Consider the following 19585-nt stretch of genomic DNA (forward strand, 5'->3'; position numbering starts at 1 on the left):
ACCACTATCATAGTCAATAGCTAACTAGTTACAGACCATACAAGTTTTATAGGGCCATATGTGTCCCTGCTTTAAATCTAGAAGGCAATGCAAGCTGATCCCTGCCAGAGATGACACAAGAAAGGCTTATAAACAAGCACAAAGATGCACACTGTTACTGAGCACTAGGGAAATACATTTTTCAAAAGTTTTATTTTAATGTGTATGGGTGTTTTTACCATCATATACATATGTGCACAACATGCATGAAGTGCCCATGTAGACCAGAAGAGGGTATTGGATCCTCTGGCACTGGAATTACATACAGACAGTTGTGGGCCAACATGTAGGTGCTAAGCACTAAACCCAGGTCCTCTGGAAGAGGCACCAGTGTTCTTAACCAGAGTCATCTCTCCAGAGAAATGCACTGGAATATACTGCACCATTACCATTACTAAGTTGAGGTGAGGGCTAGCAAAGTGCTGGCAGAGAAGGCAGAGCTAGAAAGCTCACACACTAGGCTGGGGAACAAAGATCAGGAGTCACACTTCAGCTACATTAAGTCTCCACTTTAAATCAACACTGCTAGGTAGAGGCTAGTACAGTTCCATGGTACGGCACATCCTCTGGGCCATATCCCCAGAACTGGAGGCAAGGGGAGTATTATTTAAAGCTAGATCTGCATGGTGGCTCATCGTGTAATTCCAACAGTTGGGAGGGCAAGACAGGACAATTCCCAGAAATCTGAAGCAACCACAGTTAGAGACCCTGACTCAAAACAAAGAATCTGCCCAACTCTCCCAAGTTCTTCCCTTTCACCATCAATTATTCCATTGCCCACCATCTAAACACTGCTCTTTGGGGTGATAAAAATAACCCCAAAGTTTAAGAGCACTAGCTGTTCTTGCAAAGGATGCGGGTTCAATTCCCAGGACCCACATCAGGGGGATCACAACTGCTAGGGGATGCGACATCCTTTTCTAGACTCCAATGGTACCCCCAAACATATACACAAATTTTAAAAAAGTGTTTACATCTTTTTACACTAGGGAAGGAGAAGTAGAAGGATCTCTGTAAATTTGAGGACAGCATGGTCTACACAACAGGTTCCAAGACAGCCAGGACTCCATAGACCTGTCTCAAAAAATAAAAATGTTAGGCTTGAAGAGATGGCTCAGTGGTTCTTCCAGAGGTCCTGAGTTCAATTCCCAGCAACCACATGGTGGCTCACAACCATCAGTAACGGGATCTGATGCCCTCTTCTGGTGTGTCTGAAGACAGCGACACTGTACTTATATATATATAATAAATACATAAACCTTTTAAAAATAAATAACTAAAAAATAAAAACATTTTAAATCTTTTTTTAAAAAAGCTCTGCCATTTATAGCATTAGCTGCTGCCTTCTGTAACACCATCAGTGTGTGCCACTGCTGCACCTGAGTACAACACTGACAAGCTAGGATCAAACACATAAACAGTTTTAAAACGGTGGGTTTGGTGATTGAATTTGATCATTAGCAGCACAGCCACCTATCTGTTGGTGGTTGGTGGCATTAGCCCACTTATACAGCAGTTGTAACTTTGCTCCTATCTCAGTGTTTACTGTTTAATTAAAGCCCCCAGATGGAGAAGCTGTTAATACAAGGCACTGTGTACCAATGCCACTTGAACCACACTTCCCAGAAGCTGCAAGAACACAGGAAAAGGTACATTTTCCTTCAATGTGACTATGTAAACTGAACTGGACTAAGCCTATGAAGACTACCTTTAAGACAATGCAAGAGCCGCAGACTTAATCTCATGCAGAATGAGAACCCCTAATAAATAGTCTCTCCACAGAATGTGTCTGTAATGATTCCTAAGGCTCTGGAGTACATAGGACAACTTAGAACAAGAAAAGCAGGAAACACGCTAAGAACTGTGTTGGGGGGGGGCGTAGAGCCTAGGTGGCTCCTCAATGACAAAACACAGACTTAGCATATGAGATCCTGGAGTAGCCTGATTAATTAATTAGGTTTTTGGGGCCACAGATATGGACCTCATTCTAATGCCAGTTATGCAGCCAAAGATGAGACTTGGCAAATATCACTGCCTTTGTTTCTTCCCCTGTAAAAAGAACTGAACACTAAAGCCTCCTACACACTGAAGTCCACTGCCTCCCACACACTGCAGTCCACCGCCTCCAACACACTGCAGTCTACTGCCTCCCACACACTGCAGTCCACTGCCTCCCACACACTGCAGTCCACTGCCTCCCACACACTGCAGTCTACTGCCTCCCACACACTGCAGTCCACCGCCTCCTACACACTGCAGTTTATACCAAGGGTGAGAGCTACTTTAGTAGGAAATCATTTTGTCTGCAGGGCAGTAGTTACCACAGGGGTGGGAAGGAGTGTTTCAAATGCTGTCTTCTGAACACAGCATGGTCCTCGCACTCAGGAGATCACTGCAGCTGCAATCACTTGCACAAGACCTATGCACAAGCAAGCCAGTATCCACCCATACCTCAACAGAGAACAAAAAGAGAAAAATGTAGGACCAGACACTCGGACTTATACCTTTAAATTCCAGCACTAGGGAGGCAGAGGCAGGCACATCTGTCAGAGGCCAGCCTAATCTGCATAGCAAAACTGCAACCTAACCAGAACTACATAGTGAAGAATATCCCCCCACCTCAACCAAAAACACTTTAAAGTGATTTTATAATCTAATCAGTTATAACCTGCAGTTTGAAAAATACTTCTTTGTAAGCTATTAAAAATAATTTAACATTATGAGTCACCACCGAGAGCATGTTAACTACACTATGCTGTAAGGCAGTAATGCCCTGGAGCCTAAGGTCCAATGTCGTCAACTCAGTCAAAACACCCGCAGGGTGTACTTTCTAAGATGTCCTGACTGACTACAATGCTGCAGTTTCTCAACCTCATCTCACACTTTCTCACTGCCCCCAATGACATTGGCCTCTAAAAGTTCTACTTTTTGATTCACTGACAACCTAAAAGCTAAGTAAGTATTTTGGGTTTTCTGTTTGTTTTGTTTTAAATTAAACTATGCAGGAAGCTAAGTAGTGCAATGCTTGTCCAGTACGTACAAGGCATTGGGTTCAATGTCCAGCACTGAATAAAAACCTTTCTCTTAGCTACATCCAAGTTTAAGGCCAGCCTAGGATGTGTGAGACCCTGCCCCTTAAAAAACAAACATTCAAATAGACTTCACATTACATTTATGCAGAATTATACAAACTAAAAATAATTAAACTTATTTAAGTGAGCCAAACTCAAATCTTGGGTTTTCCTTTTCACCTTATTTTCTGTGGTGCTGGGTAAGGATCTAACCCAGGGCCTAGCACGAGTGAACCCACCTACCATCTTGTTTATCTGTCTGCACTTATGGAAAGGAGGAGCGAAATAAAAATCAACAAAGATTGCTTTTGGCAAGCCACCTAATCTCCCAAAGCTGAAAGGTTAGTTCTATTTTGTAAGATTTTTTTCCTCTTCTTTTTTTCATACTCTAAAATTCTATCATGTCAAAAAAAAAATCTTTAAGATACAAACTACTGAACTCAAAATCTAATCTATGAGGCTGGAGAGATAGGTCCCAGTGCTCTTGCAGAGGACCTAAGTTTAACTCCCAGCACCCAAATTGATCAATTCACTTCAGCTCCAGGGGACTGAACACCATCTTCTGGCCTCCAGAAAAATTGCATTCATGAACATTTCTCCCAGAAACACAAAGATATTAAAACTAAAATTAATATAAGAGGCTGAAGAAATGACTCAGTGATAAAAAAGCATTGGCTGCTCTTTCAGAAGACCCACAATTCAGTTCCCAGCATCCACATGGTGGCTATGTAACTCCAATCTTCTGACCTCCAAAGGCAACAAGCATGCACATGGTGCACATATTACATGTAGGCAAAAAGACTCATAAAGTAATCTAAAAATACTTCTAAGTAAAAAAAAAAAGTCCTGCCAGGTAGAAGGCAGAGGTGGGCAGATCTATGAGTTCCAGTACAGCCAAGGCTACAGAGGGAACCTTATCTTGGAAAAAAAATCTATGTACCATATATGCACCTGTAATGGTGGTTATCTTAATAAAGAAAAAGGAAAACTTTCCGTATCTGAGTTTGTTTCCCAGTGAGATTTTATTTATTTATTGAGATTCTTATTATGTCGCTTTGGCTGGACTAGAACTCAGATTAGCCTCTAAATAAAGAGACTGCTTTGCCTATCTCTCAAATGCAAGCATTTAAAAGCATGCACCAACATGCCTGTCAATATTTTGCTTTTCTGGAAATAACCTAAAACTTCCAATTATAAAACAAAAAACAAATCCATCTATAAATAAGTGAATACTCAGCTTTCTCATCTCACAAATAAATTTATTCTCAACTCCAGAATAGTGTTCATCTCTATCACAGACTATGTTCCATACATATCCCTATTACATACACGTCTATTTTTCCAAACTTTGGACAAACAAGGCATATATACAAATTACAAGATCTCAGTTGTTTTAAACAGGAGGGTAGCTTGTAATACAACCACCTATAGAACTAAATGTGTACTTCAAAACACACGTCCTCATGAAGACATGCAGCACACTCTATTCAAAAGTATGTATGAGGCTGGGGCTGGAGAGACGGCTCAGTGGTTAAAAGCACTGTTTGCTCTTCCAGAGGTCCTGAGTTCAATTTCCAGCAACCACATGGTGGCTTACAACCATCTGTAATGGGATCTGATGCCCTCCTCTGGTGTGTCTAAAGACAACTACAGTATACTCACATAAAATAAACAAAATTAAAAAAAAAAAAAAAAGTATGAGGCTCTCTTCCCACCTTGAGTATTTAGGTGTGATGGCTCCTGCCTATGATCCCAACAGTCATGAAACTAAGAACCACAGACTCAAGACAACCTAGGAAAAGTAAGGCCCTGTCCCTAAATAAATCACATTTTCCATCATATATGACACTAGTTTTAAGGTATGGATTCAAAAGTGTCCTTATAGTTCTAGACTTCACCACCACCAACTCCAAGCTTCCTACCTACCAATGGGCAGTTTCTTGGAAGCATTCTCTTTGTGTCTGACAACTGAGTTAGCGGCGGCAAGTGAGTATCGCTGGGCTTGTTCAGCATCACACTCCTAACAGGCAACTGCACCCCTTTCAGTGATGACCCCCAACACACATTCCAAACACACTAAGCACTTTATTCACTACTCCCTCCCTCACCCCACCCACCCCACCTTTCTGAGACAGGGTCTAGCTATGTAGCCCTAGCTGGCTGGGAATTCACTATGTACACCATGCTGTCCTCAAACTCACTCACCCATGTCTTTTTAATGTTTTTCAAGACAACTTCAAATCAATGTTTGTTTTTCTTTTTTGACAGAACCTGGGATTCAATCTAGGGCCTCTTGAATCCTAGGCAAACCCTCTACCACTGAGCTACAGCCCTCCCCCACACACTTCCAATTCAGAAACTCCAGCAGCAAGTTAGTCTGCTAATAAATTCCATTTACATCTCCATTGAAGCTGTCACCATCACTTCAAATAACTATAAAAATAGACTTTTGTACCCGCTCAACACTATAGAATACTAAAAGCAATTTCTACCTAGCCAAAATAGAACATTACAATTCAAGGAAAAAAGTCTCTAAAGACAGTGTGTGTGCATGCTCACAGTGCTATACTAAAATAAAGTTCCAGTATAACTGAAGATGTTTAGAACAAAAAGAATGAGGTGTTCTTTATCTGAATCATGTGGCTATTAATCAGGATGGTGAGTTTCCATCCCCTGTGTAAAATTACAACAGTTTAATTAGAAAAACAAAACACAAGTTCACATTTAGACAAAGCAAGAACACCATGCCTGATCCCATAAATGTCTCTATGCCAGACTTCAGCATTCACAACTCAAAGCAGCCCCAGCATTTTTTTTTTTCAAACACAGGTAACTAATATCCACATATTTGGATAAATCCATTTAAATATAAGTCCAAAAGAACAGCAAAAGCATATCTTTCTTTTATATTAGCAGTTTACTTCTAATGACCTAAATATTAATTTTTGCTAACTTCAGATTGGCATAAATGACTATCAAAACCCCTCCAAAAGATGACAAAACAAGCCAATTTTAGCCTTATGAATTGCAACTAAGATTTAAGGCTGAAGGCTCTGACCCTCCACTGTTACCTCTTCAAGGAGGCTCCTCTAATCCACTTAAACATGCATCCATCCCCTTCCTCAAACTCTCTATGCCCTTAATCTGCTTCCTCTAATCCCAGTCCCACCTGATGCTGTCCACAGGTGTGTGGTTTAATGTGCCTGCAAAATAGATGTGGTGGCCTACACCTGCAATCCCAGCAAGACAGACTTGACTCAGGATAGTCCGGGCCACACAGGGAGCTCAAAGCTCAAAAGAAGAGGAACGTGATCACCAGAGAGCAATTACCTTTGTTTTAGTCATGAGTGTACTGTTAAAACTTAACACTGCCTTACAGATACTCAACAACTTACACTGTGCAGTGTTGGAAGCACTTGAGGGGATATGAACCTATGGAGATGTCTCTGACATTTAAATGGAAGCACAATAAACAATTTCTAAGACACAATGCCTTAAGAGAATAAGTCAGAGAACGTTCTTAAAAAGTGAGAGGGCTGGAAAGATGGCTTAATGAGAAAGGCATTTGCCCCTAAGTCTGGCAGGCAACGTGAATTCCATCTTGCTGGTCCATGGGGTGAATAGAGAACCAGCTCCTCCAACTAGTCCATCTTCAGTAACACAACTGTGAAATTCACCAACACACACACACACACACACACAAAACTACAAGTCAAGCTTGAGAGCTTACTCCATTAAGAGTGCTTACTGACCTCCCAGAAGACCCAGGTTCAGTTCACAGTACCCAGATGGCAGCTCACAAATGCCTCTATCTCCTATTATAGGGGATTCAGTGCACTTGTTTAGTTTCCTCGGGGCTCCTGCAAACATGTAATATACAACCACACAAGCTCACACATATATAAATTTTAAAAATTAAATTTAAAGAGATGTCTAATTCTATAAGCCAGGAGTGGCACATGCCTTCAAGACAAAGGCTACAAATAGTGAGAGTTTTGTCTTAAAAAAAAAGAAAGACAACAAAATTGTGGGCAGCCTGGTCTACAAAGTAGATGCTGCCCCTCACAACCACTAAACCCAGTAAAGAGGAAAGGAAGGAAGGAAGGAATATGAAGTAAGCTATGATTCACAGTACAGTCACTAACTAGGATGTAGCCGAGGATGCAGCTACATTGGTACAATATGTGCCTAGCATGCAGATAAGCCCTGAAAGACCATCCCCAGCACTGCATAAACTAGGTGCACAACTATAATTCCAAAAGCTGGGAGGGGATTAAGGAGGTGGGCCAAAAGTTCAAGGTCATTTTCTCCTGCTGTTCAAAAAAAAAATTGGATACAAAAGATTTTAACTCAAAAAAATAAATAAATAAATAAATAAAATAAAGACATGGTTGGAGACAGGTGGCTCAGCTGTTAAGAGTACTGTCTGCTCTTTCAGAGGACCTGTGTTCAGTTCCCTGCATCCCTTGACCACCCATAACTACAGTCCTAGGGCATCTGACCTCCTCTTCTGACTTCCACAGGAACCAGGGAAACAAGAGTTATGCATAAACAAATTGAATCTTTTCCCAAGGCCGGGTTTCTCTGTGTAGCCCTGGCTGCTCTGTATAGCAGGCTGCCTGTCTTTGCCTCCCCAACATTAGGATCACTACCTCCAAACAGTAAATGTGTAGCCTCATGAGCCTGTAACTTATGATCCTCCTGCCTCAACCACCTTCAGCTAACCCTACCACCACCATTCACCATGAGCTAACTTTTTTTCTAAAGTGATCATAAACTAACAGCTAATAACACAAGTTAAAAAAAAGATTAACAATTTTTTAACAACCTGAAAGTTTTAAAACAGTTCCTTCAGAAATCATGGATCTGTACTGGTAGTGTACACTACAGGTTCCAAAGCATCTTCATACAGTGTAGGTTCTTCATACAGTCTCTGTAAAAGCTCAAGTAAAACTCAAATACAAGGGCTGAAGCGGTTAAGAGCATCTGCCTTGTAAGTCTACTTCCTATAGAGACCAGGCTGGCCTCAAGCCCCGAAGATCTACTTGTCTCTAATGCTGGGATGAAAGGCATGTGGCACCAAACCTGGCATTTCTTGCTCTTGCAAAAGAACCTAGCCCCTACATGGTGGCCTCACAACCATCCCTAACTCCATTACAGGGGATCCGGAGACCACTACTGGTCTCTGTGGCCATCAGGCAAGTGTGCAGGCACTTTTAACATGCACACAGAACACACATACACATAAAAAACAAGCTTTGAAAATTCAAAAAGAAATAAGAGGGAAAGAATGAATGACTCAGAGGTGAAGAACACTGGCTACTCTGGCAGAGGAGCCAGGGATTCCAGCATCCACATGGTGTTCACAGCTGTCTAACTCCAGTTGTAGGGAATACAGGGCCCTCTTCTGGTCTCTGGACACTGCACATGCATGTTGTGTACTTACCATACAAATGGGCAAAGCACTGATAGATATAAAAATAAATAAATCTTTAAAACTAGAAATGACCAGGAAACATACATAAAAGCACATGCATGTGAATGACCCTGATGTTGAATGCAACATTCCCTAAGAGCATCTAATAAGTACACTGAGCCCATCCCCTGAAGAGCTGCCTTCTTGGCTCCAGAATCCACTAAGTCTTTGAGAAATAACATGGCACAGCTTATGAGAGCCATAAAACCTTAAGAGTCCTTGACCTAGTGGAACCACTCCTGGGCACTTGCTCTAGGGAAAAATTAGGATAAAGCAAAAAGCTTCATGAGTAATTTACCTTAGCACCTCTACAAAATCAAAAATATAAAGACCAAAATCCCAACAGTTAGGTAGAAACTTAGCTTAGTACATAAGTTACTGTTTAAAAAAAAAAAAAAAAAAAAAAAAAAACACCAGATTAAAGGGGAAGAAGGTCTGCTCACACAAGTACCTCACAAAAGGTCAAAGTCAAGAGTAAGAAGTAGCTTTGGGTGCAACTGTGGTAAATTTTTAAAAAGTGATTACACAGTTCTTTTCTAAGAAAGTGGCCTCTGATTCATGACAAGAAAAAGTTGTTCTCAAAAATCACAAAATTCTATTCACACAAAAATCAAGTCAGATCCAGGCTGGCTGAATAGCAAAATTCTAGTCTAGCAAAAGCAAGGCCCTGGGTTAGAGTTCCAGCTTGGGGGAAGGGTCCATAAATGAAACAGTGGTTAAGGTGGCAGTGAACGTCTAGGCTGTGAAGAACATTTTGCTATCTCAAACATGACAAAAATCAAGGCTACTTTTTCAAGTTTATTTACTGTGGAGGAGGGGAACATGCCCTGGCAGGTGTGTGGAGGTCAGAGGACAACTTGCAGCAGGAGTCAGTTGCTTCCTGCTGTGGTTTGGGTGGTGTGGGAATCCTGTTTGATAGGCCTGGCAGCATGAGCCTTACCCACTAAACCAACCACCCCACCAACCCCAATGCTACATCGACTTTCCACAGCCATCCTGCCAGTCCTATTTTAAATGACACACACAAACCCAAGCAAAACTCTAGATGTTACAATGGATTTACAAGGAACCCACAGGAGAGTAAGAATACAAGATTGACATTAACCAAGGCTCTGTACAGAACAAAATCACCCATTCTGAGTAGAGGTGTTGGACACTTATGCTCCAAGTAAAAGAACTTAACATCTGAAATGTAAATACAGAGAATATACAATTTAAAAAAAGAAGAACTTAAAGCAAGGAGGCCTCTAAATGCCTTTCCCTTTTACAGAGCTCAAGAGCAGAAAACAAGCGGAGGCACTCACTCTGCATCTCCCAGTGGAGTCAATTCAGCTGCAATCTAATAGTTAAGCCTAAAGAGAGCTAGTGAAGCTTACAAACTTTAGTTTTAATTTGTATTTGAACAAGTTAAATACATGTCACCTTCTGATAACTAAAGATAGAACACATGAAAAAGCAAAAAAAAAAAAAAAAAAAAAAAAAAACAGGATGCATCCTTAAACTTTTTTCGTTTTTCATTAAAAGTCAAGGACAAAAAAGAAACTCAAGTTACAAAACCTTAACTTCACAGAGCTGGGGAATAAAATGGTTTAATTTGGACAAGGCGGGGTAAGTAGGGTTTGAAATGCCTCATGCTAGAGAAAATTGGGAGTGTGGAGGAATAAAGTAAAACACATACTGTTCCCAGAAGAAGGCCTTAAACCATAGGCTGATTCACCCTATGGTTAAACTTCTGCTGTAAAAGAACACTCTCTGGAAACGGACAGCTGGACAATGCGGCTAAGAAGAAAACTCCACACAAGAAAAATCCCCTTGCCCACCTCCTAAGTCCTGGATGTCTATTTAAGGAGGAGGCCCTGCCAGCTAGGCCTAGGCCAGAGGGAGGCACAGTAGTGCCTGTAACACAGGGGCACAGGGGAAATGGACTTGCATGCCCTTGGTAAGCTCTGGCGGCGGCATTTCCCAAGTTAAGGACACCGGCCACAATGGAATGGAGTCTATTGGCATTTGCCTCTCCCTTTTAACACTAAGCATTTTCTTAGTTCGTGAAATACGAACTGACAAACACCCCCACCCCACCCCCGCGCGCACACACCCTCCAGAGTCAAGCCCAGTCACACAGGACAGCACCCAGCTTCCAGCTCCTACCAACAAAATCGAAATCGGGCCCAAGAAAGGGGAGAAGGAAAAGAGGACGCAAGCCAACACTCGCGTTGTTGCCTTCGGGACCCGCACCAACTCCTCTGTTGCGGTTCCTCACCCTTAAAAAATCTCAAGAACTAAGACGGGGGTTGGGGGGGAAAATGTACTGCGTGTCCGGTGCCCACCGCCAACCCACCTCGCGAGTCCGGCCCTCGCCCACCTCTATTCAAAGGCGCCTTCTGCTCCGCGGACGAGAAACAGCAATGCGGATCGGCCACCACCCGCGCGCAGGGGACCTTGCGGGGAAGGAGGGAGGCGGGCCTGGAGGGAGCCGGGCACTCCCACCCCTTCCCCAGCTGGGGGAGGACAGCCCGCTGCGGGAACCCCGCCGCCCCAGATCTAAAGGGGGATGGGTGCGCAAGGCCGCTGGCCACCCACCCTGCCTCGGTCGCCCACCTTCCCAGGGTGTGTGGGGCGGAGAATATGCAGGACACCCGGCTGTCCCTACCTGGGGCGGCTGGGCCTCAATTTCCCCGACTCCCCACCCCGCAAAGAGGTTCATTTCAGGAGAGGGTCTCCCTGCGACCTGCACCCTGGCACAGCCGCCCTTCCATCACGGGCAGGGGACGCAGGAAGGGGGTGGGGCGGGATACCAATCGCCCCTTGCACACACGCCAGGGGCAGGGGGCCGCCGGGCCGTCCATCTTGGCCTTCTGGGGGGAGGGGACGCGATGGTGCGGGAGGCTGGACACGGCCTGAGAAGCCCGAAGAATCTGCCGGCGCCTCCCGCCCCTCCGCGGGCCCCCGGCCCATCGCGACGCCGGCCGGTCACAGGGCGAGGCGGGGGAGGGGACAAGCGGCGCGGGATCGGCCGGGCGGGCGCGGAGGGGGCTGGGGAGCCGACACCCACCTGCCCAGGCCGGGACGCCCGCCGCCCGCGGCCGCCGAGGAAGACGCCACTGGCGCGGCCGGGACCGGCACCACGGAAGACGAGGTCGACGCGGCCGAGGCCGGCGAGGAGCAGGGCGACGAGAGCAGGCCGCCGCCGGGCTTGCGGCCACTGGCGGGCGCGGGTGGCTGCGGCTGCGGCTTCAGCGACATGGTGAGCGGCCCATACACCGGCTCGCACGCCGGGCGGGGACAGCCGGGAGCAGGGCGCGCTGAGGAGACGCCGGAGCGCGGCGGGGACGCGCGGACGCCGAGCGGGCAGGCGCGGGCTGGCGCGGTCGCGGGTGCCAGAGGCAGCAGGACGACGACGAAGGGGCGGGGAGGCCCGCAGACACCGAACAGCCGCCGGGAGCTGGGCCGGGACGCGCCGTTGCCGTTGCTACCAAAACAGTCTGAGGCGCAGGGCGGCGAGCGCGGCCCGCGGGGAGGGGCGCCGGGGCCGCGCGGGGGAGGGCCGGCGGAGTGATATGCTGCCGCGCCGCCCCGCCCGCCTCGCCGCGCCATCCGCGGGAGCGAGCGCCGCGCGGCCCAGCCCGACAGGCGGCGCGGCTCGGGGCCTGCCGCGGGCCGCTCAGCGGCGGCTGTCGACGGACGCATGGGAGCCGGGCTCGCGGACGCGTACGGGGCGACGCGGCCTGGAGGGCGCGGAGATGCGAAACAGAGCAGGGGGAACTCTTTACCGGAAGTCGGAAGGGTCAGGCGGAAGTCGAACGTGAGACGGCTCGGGGGCCGATCGGGGACACGTGAGGAGCGGGCGCAGCGCTGGGCCGCGTTCGCTCTCCGGGGTCGGACACGGGCCGTGGGGGATCCGCCCTCGCTAAGGCGGGTCTGCCCTTTCGGGGAGGGAATGCTGGCCCTGCTTCACGAGCTGCTCGGATGTCCTCAGCCCCCTTTGAGGACCTTGGTTTCCCCATAGAGGGTGGCCCACGGGCGCCTTCGGGGCGGAGACCTGCATTCGGGCCTGGCACACAGTAGGCCCCCAGGTGCCACTGCGTGTTTGGTTTCCCTGCCAGCGTGGGAAGCTTGCCACCACCGAAGGCACCGCCAGCTGCTTCACTTTGCCCCACTTTATTCACCCCAGCGAACTGTTGGGTATCTGACCTTCATTTGAACCCTTTTTTCCCTCACCCGAACCTCTTATTCCTCCTTCTGGCGACTAGAAGGGAAAATGGACATGATTGGTAGAGCTGGGTAATGGGGTCTTGGCATGGATAATGGGGTCTCCCTCAGGGGAGACTGAGCAGACCTCACAAGAATGTCAACTTTAGACCTTGACCCTTTTCAAAGTTTTACTTTAACTCGGGAAGGCCACCAAACGTTAGTCCGTTTTTTAAGGTGGTGTAATTAAATTGGAAGCAAGTAGGCAACTTTTTGCAATGAGTTTAGTTTTGGGTTTTTTGTGGGATTTTTTTTGTTTTGTTTTTTAAGTGAAATTGCTTAAGGAGATGATGGGCCAGAGGACAGCAAAATCCCCCTCAATCTACTATAATCATTCCAGTGAATTAGAAGCTGGCATGGTGTTCATGCCTGTAATACGAGCACTTGGGAAATGGAGGCAGGATTAACTGGTCAAGGTCATCGTCACCTACAGAAGGGAATTCTAGGCCAGACTAGGCTACAAGAGACCCAGTCTCAAGAAGGGCAGTTAAACTAGCAGTAACCCCTGGGTATGCCACATGCTTTTAATCCCAGCACTGGACAGACAGCTGGATCCCTGAGTTCCAGACTTGCTTGGTCCACATAGATTAAAAAGTACCTAGCAGATGGTTCAAAAGGCACAAACTGCCTAAGCTCACCACCAACTCTGGAGTTGACATGTGGAAGAAGAAAACTTGACCCCTTGGAATTGCCCCCAGGACCTCCACACTTCGACTGTACCAGTTGTGTGCCCACACATACATAAGCAATAAGTGTGACCTTGTTGGTGGTGGGTTTTGTTCTTGTTCTTGTTTGGTTTTTCAAGACAGGGTTTCTCTGTGTAATAGCCCTGGCTGTTCTGGAACTCACATAGATCCTCCGGCCTGCTGGGATCAAAGGCCTGCTCCACCATGACTGGCCATAAATATGACTTTAAAAAAAAAAAAAAAAAAAAGATAAATGGATCTAGGGTGTCCGTTTTAGAGAACCTAAGGTGTAGTGTTGGCTCTTCAGCTCTACACACCTGGTCCCCCATGAATAATTAGAAAGCAAAACTTAGAGCATATTTAAGAGTCACTAGTAGTCTAGTTGAAATTAAACTAACATACATAGCCCAAATAAAAATTGTCATATTTGGCTAACACTTTTTTTAAAAGGTCATTGTTCTTTCCCAAGAACATCGAGAGAGGGAAAATTAGTCTTCCTAAGTATAGCTGTCCTTTAAAAAGTTAACCTGAAGAAGCCTGACATGAATGTAAAGCCTTGAATCCCAATGCTTGGGAGGCAGAGGTCCAAGGCCAGCCTTGGCTATTACTACATAGCACATTTTTACCAGCTATGTGAAACACTGTTTCCAAAAGAAACCAAAATAAGTGCCAAATCTAGGATTTAAAACAGTACTTGATTCCTAAATTGAAAATGAATTAGTAAAAATACACACTAATACCAGTAATTTTATGTTAAAGTTTTCTTATAATCTATTTTTATTTTATGTGCATTGGCGTTTGGCCTGCGCATAGGTCTATGTGAGGGAGTCAGATCCACTGGAAGTTAGAGTTACAGACAGATGTGAGCTGCCATGTGGGTACTGGGAATTGAACCCTTGTCTTCTAGAAGAACAGATAAATGCAATTAACCACTGAGCCATCTCTCTATCCCCATTAAAGTTTTGTTTTTAACAAGTCAGTTTAACTCTGTGAATAGATGTTGGTGTTAACGTGTATGTGCCTAGTGTCTGCAAAGACCAGGAGAGGGCATCAAATCCCTGGAACTGGAGTTGATGGTTGTGAGCCACCGTATGGGTGCTTGGAATTGAACGAGTGTCCTCTAGAAGAACAAGCAGTACTCTAACCATTGAGTGTTGGGTGATTTCCTCCAACGCCAAGATGTGCTTTAAAATAACCAAAAGAAAATCGAGGGGGAAAAGACTAAGAACAGACGTAAACAGACAGAACAGCTAAGGCCAACCACCAAGTACACTTTGAAGGAAAGAGAATTTGAACAAGAGTAGGTGATGTTGAGCAGCGCCTTTGAGGTCCCGTGGGTCTGTGTCTTGCTTCAACAGTGTTTGAACGGAACAGACCCGGGGGCTCCCATCTTAGCTTCCAGCTGCCCTACAAGTCTCTCCAGTTACAGCCTCCGGGACCATCTTGCCGTCTCTGGCTCCTAGAACCAACCAACACCGTCTTCGCGGTCTGCCCCGTACTCCGGACCAGCCATGACTTCTCAGATCCGTCAGAATTACTCCACCGAAGTGGAAGCTGCCGTGAACCGCCTGGTCAACTTGCACCTGCGGGCCTCCTACACCTACCTCTCTCTGGGCTTCTTTTTCGATCGCGATGACGTGGCTTTGGAGGGCGTAGGCCACTTCTTCCGCGAATTGGCCAAGGAGAAGCGCGAGAGCGCCCAGCGTCTCCTCAAGTTGCAGAACGAACGTGGGGGCCGTGCACTCTTCCAGGATGTGCAGAAGCCATCTCAAGATGAGTGGGGTAAAACTCTGGAGGCCATGGAAGCTGCCTTGACCCTGGAGAAGAGCCTGAACCAGGCCATCTTAGATCTGCATGCCCTGGGTTCTGCCCGTGCAGACCCGCATCTCTGTGACTTCCTGGAAAGCCACTTCCTGGATAAGGAGGTGAAGCTCATCAAGAAGATGGGCAGCCAACCACCTGACCAACCTCCGTCGGCTGGCAGGGCCACAGCCAGCGCAGACTGGCGTGCCCCAGGAATCTCTGGGTGAGTATCTCTTTGAGCGCCTCACTCTCAAGCAGGACTAGGAGGCCTCTGTGCCTTCCAAGGGGCTCCCTCCTCTGCTGCACCAGCCGCCTCAGGACCTCCACCCGAATGAACCTCTAAAGCCACTAGGCTGCTTTGTAACTGCCCTGGAGCCTCTCCCAAGTCTTGGACCAAGAAAATAAAGCTTTTGAAACAGCAAAAAAAAAAAAAAAAAAAAAAAAAAAAAGAGTAAGTGATGTTGATAGCCACAGGTACACACCCACATATGTAACACACAAATACATGCAAAACAAAAAAAGGGTAAAATTTTGAAAACAAAACAATAAAAAAGCTAGCTGTAAAGTTGTGAATTAAATTTTGCAGGTACAGGATGGCTCGGTGGTTAGAGCACTGACTGCTCTTCCAGAGGTCCTGAGTTCAAATCTCAGCAACCACATGGTGGCTCACAACCATCTGTAATGGGATCTGATGCCCTCTTCTGGTGTGTCTGAAGATTGCTATAGTGTATTTATATACATAAAATAAATAAATCTTAAATTGTGCAGGTACTTGGCAAGGATCTGAGGCCTCAGCCAGCAATCATCTGGGACCTGATGGCTACCACAGGCATGTGAATGAACTTGGTAACAGGTCCTATCCTAGTAAAACCTCCATATGTCTGAAGCCTTTGCCTGTGTCTTATTTGTCATTACTATAGACCTGGAGCTTAGATCACCAAATTGAACTTCACTGTGCATGCATATTTGTGTGTGTTTGTATGTGTATTTATAGAAGCCGGGAGAGAGAGAATGTGTGTGTGTGTGAGAGAGAGAGAGACAGAGAGAGAGAGAGATTGAGAGAGAGAGAGAAAGGGAGAGAGAAAAAGAGAGGTAAACATCAGGTGACTTCCCAAATCCTTTTTTTCTTTGTAGTCCTACCTGGCCTCACAGAGATCTGCTTGCCTCTGCCTTCTGAGAGCTTGGATTAACAGTATGTGCGAGGAAACCTCACTTTCCCAGTTGAGCCATCTCTCTAGCTGAGCCTTCTCTCTAGGACTGGACTATAGCTGACTCTTAGTCTTCTGTTGCTTGCGTTGCTAGTCCAGGGTCATTTTCACACATGAAATCCACTGGTGGGTTCAAGTGAACCAGTCAGTGACTCTGAGTTCTTGTCCTCAAGCATCCTCAGTAGTATGACATTGTCCTTACACTGTAACCGGTTGTTCAGCAATGGGGGACTCAGATACATGACCCATATGTGCTACATGTGCTTCCTGCAAGTCTCACTTGCCTTCAGGATTCTTTGGAGACAAATCTGATTCTGAGCTAATACCATTCTATATCATTAGCAACTTCTTACTTTGACCTGTGTTTGGGGAAAGCAGATGCGTACCAGGATTCGTGGGGAAACGAAGGAACAACTTGCAGGAGTCAGTTTCTTCCTCCTGCTGTCTGGGGCCTGGGAAGACAGCCTAGATCCTCAGGCTTGGTATCATCCATCTTTACGTGCTGAGCGGTCCTGCAAGACTCCTAGTTAATGAAATCCCAGCCTGTGGGAGGTGGAGGCAGAAGGAACAGGGACGGGGCTTGTGGTCTTCTGTTAGTTGGTTGAGTCAGCATGAGCTATGTGAGACCAGGCCTCCACACACACACACACACACACACACACACACACACACACACGACATACAAATGAAGAGGGGAGAAGAAATAGCTCAGTGTTTAAAAGCATGTACTGCTTTTACAGAGGACTAAGCAACCAAGTAGAGCAGCTCACAATTTAATTCCTCCTGCAGGAGAGATCCAGTGCCTTTTTTGTTTTGTTTTTTGTTTTTTTTTTTTTTTGTTTTGTTTTTGTTTTTTGAGACAGGTTTTCCCTATGTAGCCCTGGCTGTCCTGCAACTGGCTTGGTAGACCAGGCTAGCCTCAAACTCAGAGATCTACCTGCCTCTGCCTCCCAAGTGCTGGGATTGAATGTGTGTGCCACCACTACCCTGTTTAGTGCTCCCTTCTGACTTCCAGGGGCTTTATACTCATGTGCACAACCCCCATTCACTCTCTCTCTCTCTCTCTCTCTCTCTCTCTCACACACACACAATTTTCTTATAAGATTTTATTTTATTTATATAAGTACACTGTAGGTGTCTTCAGACACACCAGAAGAGAACATCAGATTCCATTACAAATGGTTGTGAGTCACCATGTGGTTGCTGGGAATTGAACTCAGGACCTCTGGAAGAGCAGCCAATGCTCTTAACCACTGAGCCATCTCTCCAGCCCATACAAGCTTTTTAGTTTTGTTAATTTGTTTTTTTAAGAGTCTGTATGAAGATCAGTTGGCTTTGAACTCAGAGGGATCTTAATTCTGCCTCCAGAATACAGGGACTAAAGGCATGTGCCACCACACCTGGAATAAGTATTCTTTTAAAAAACAACAATGAAAAGGCCAGCTGTGGAGTGCAGTACACACCTTTAATCCCGCCATAGGAAAGAAGAGCAAGTGGATCTCAACAACCAGGGGCTGGAGAGATGGCTCAGTGGTTAAGAACACTGTTTGCCCTTCTAGAGGTCCTGAGTTCAATTCCCAGCAACCACATGGTGGCTCACAACCATTTGTAATGAGATCTGATGCCCTCTTCTGGTGTGTCTGAAGACAGTGACAGTGCACTTGAATAAATTAATAAATAAATAAATAAATAAATAAAACAGACCCTGTCTCTCAAAAATAAAAAGAGATAGAAGAATATCGTTCTAAAAGATTTCTACAGTGTTGCTGGGGCTGCTGAAATAACTTGGCCGCAGACAAACTTCAATTCCCAGCACCCACATGAGGGACCTCACAACTACCTGTAACACCAGTTCCAGGGGATCCAGTGCCCTCTGACCTCAGTGAACACCTGTATCACATGCTTCACATAAATTCATGAAAGTACATGTACTTAAATAAACATCTTAAAGCAAAAAAAAAAACAAAAACAAAAAAAACCCCTAAGTTGTTTTATATTTTGAGACAGGGCTCCTCTGTGTAGAAAAGTATTCTTAATAATTAACCCATAAAAATAATATGATCAAACCAGCAAGAGAGTTCAGCAGGCAAAGATACTGGCCCCTGACCCTAAATACCTGAGTTAGATCCTGGGACAACCCATTTAGTGGAAGGAAATAACCAACCCTCTGTGTGTGTGTGTGTGTGTGTGTAGATAGATAGATATACACATACATAATCACGTAATATTTAAAAGTATAAAAATACAATTATTTTTAACTGACAACACAGTACACACCTATAATCTTCGTACATGGGAAATGCAGGCAAAAGGATAAGGGCTTCAGAGTTTGCCGAACATGGGGGACACCCACACCTTGAATTCTGGCACTTGGAAGACAGATGCAGGTAGACATGTGTGGGTTCCTGGATAGCCAGGGAGTATACAGTGAGACCTCTCAAAACAAGCAGAAAGGGCCAGGGGTGGGGGGGGGGAGATTTCAGCAATAAGAGAGTTGGAGTTGGCAGAGAATCCCTCAAGATTTGGTGACTAAGTCCTGTGGCCACCCCATTTGATGTGTGATTTCAGTAACCCCTAAGCACGCCACACAGCACTTAAATCAGCCTGCTAATTCTGATCACTTCAATGATTAATAGGGTCTTAGGATCTGGAGGCAGGTTAGGAGTGCTTTGCTGTTGCCGGCTACAACCGTGTGGATCACGTGACCCGTGTGCCCAGTGATTCGGTTTTTTCCTGCAATCATTTCTCTTCAGCTCACTTCGCCTGCGCGTGTTTTCAGTGTGATGACACATTCTTCCCTCAATGCTCTTGATTTCACAGTCAAAGGCACGAAGATTCCAATCAGAGTCTATCGCCGCCCCCAACACCCCTTCCCCCCCCCCCCGCGCTCATTTATCCCCTTCAAGTTTTTGCAGATGTAATTTCAAAAATAGGACCATGGCTAATTACAGCAAGAATTTTTCCCCCCTAACTACAGTTACTCTGAATTCTTGGAGACTAATCTATTTGTGGACACTCCAGGAATCCCAAAAGACTAAAAGCCCGAGAGGGGGC

At 45.8% G+C, this 19585-nt stretch overlaps 1 protein-coding gene and 1 pseudogene across 6 annotated transcripts in view; one reads left to right on the plus strand and one right to left on the minus strand.

The window, feature by feature from the left end:
• ATXN2 (ataxin 2) overlaps positions 1–12085 on the minus strand; it is an 86922-nt gene extending 74837 nt beyond the window's left edge. For 4 of the 5 annotated variants that reach the window (XM_080940976.1, XM_080940975.1, XM_080940977.1 and 1 more), the window contains exon 1: positions 11639–11973. In XM_080940976.1, the coding sequence (XP_080797102.1) occupies positions 11639–11829 (191 nt within the window). In that variant the 5' untranslated portion in view covers positions 11830–11973. Of the gene's footprint in view, positions 1–11638 lie in introns of all 5 variants that reach the window. The other variant, XM_080940978.1, reaches the window with a different exon arrangement.
• A 2760-nt stretch (positions 12086–14845) lies between these two features.
• Positions 14846–15587, plus strand: LOC308439007 (ferritin light chain 1-like; annotated as a pseudogene). The gene has a single exon. The product of its transcript is annotated as a ferritin light chain 1-like (transcript).
• Positions 15588–19585: the final 3998 nt, after the last annotated feature.

This window comes from Micromys minutus (genome assembly GCF_963924665.1).
Source record: "Micromys minutus genome assembly, chromosome: 29".
Taxonomy (NCBI): domain Eukaryota; kingdom Metazoa; phylum Chordata; class Mammalia; order Rodentia; family Muridae; genus Micromys; species Micromys minutus.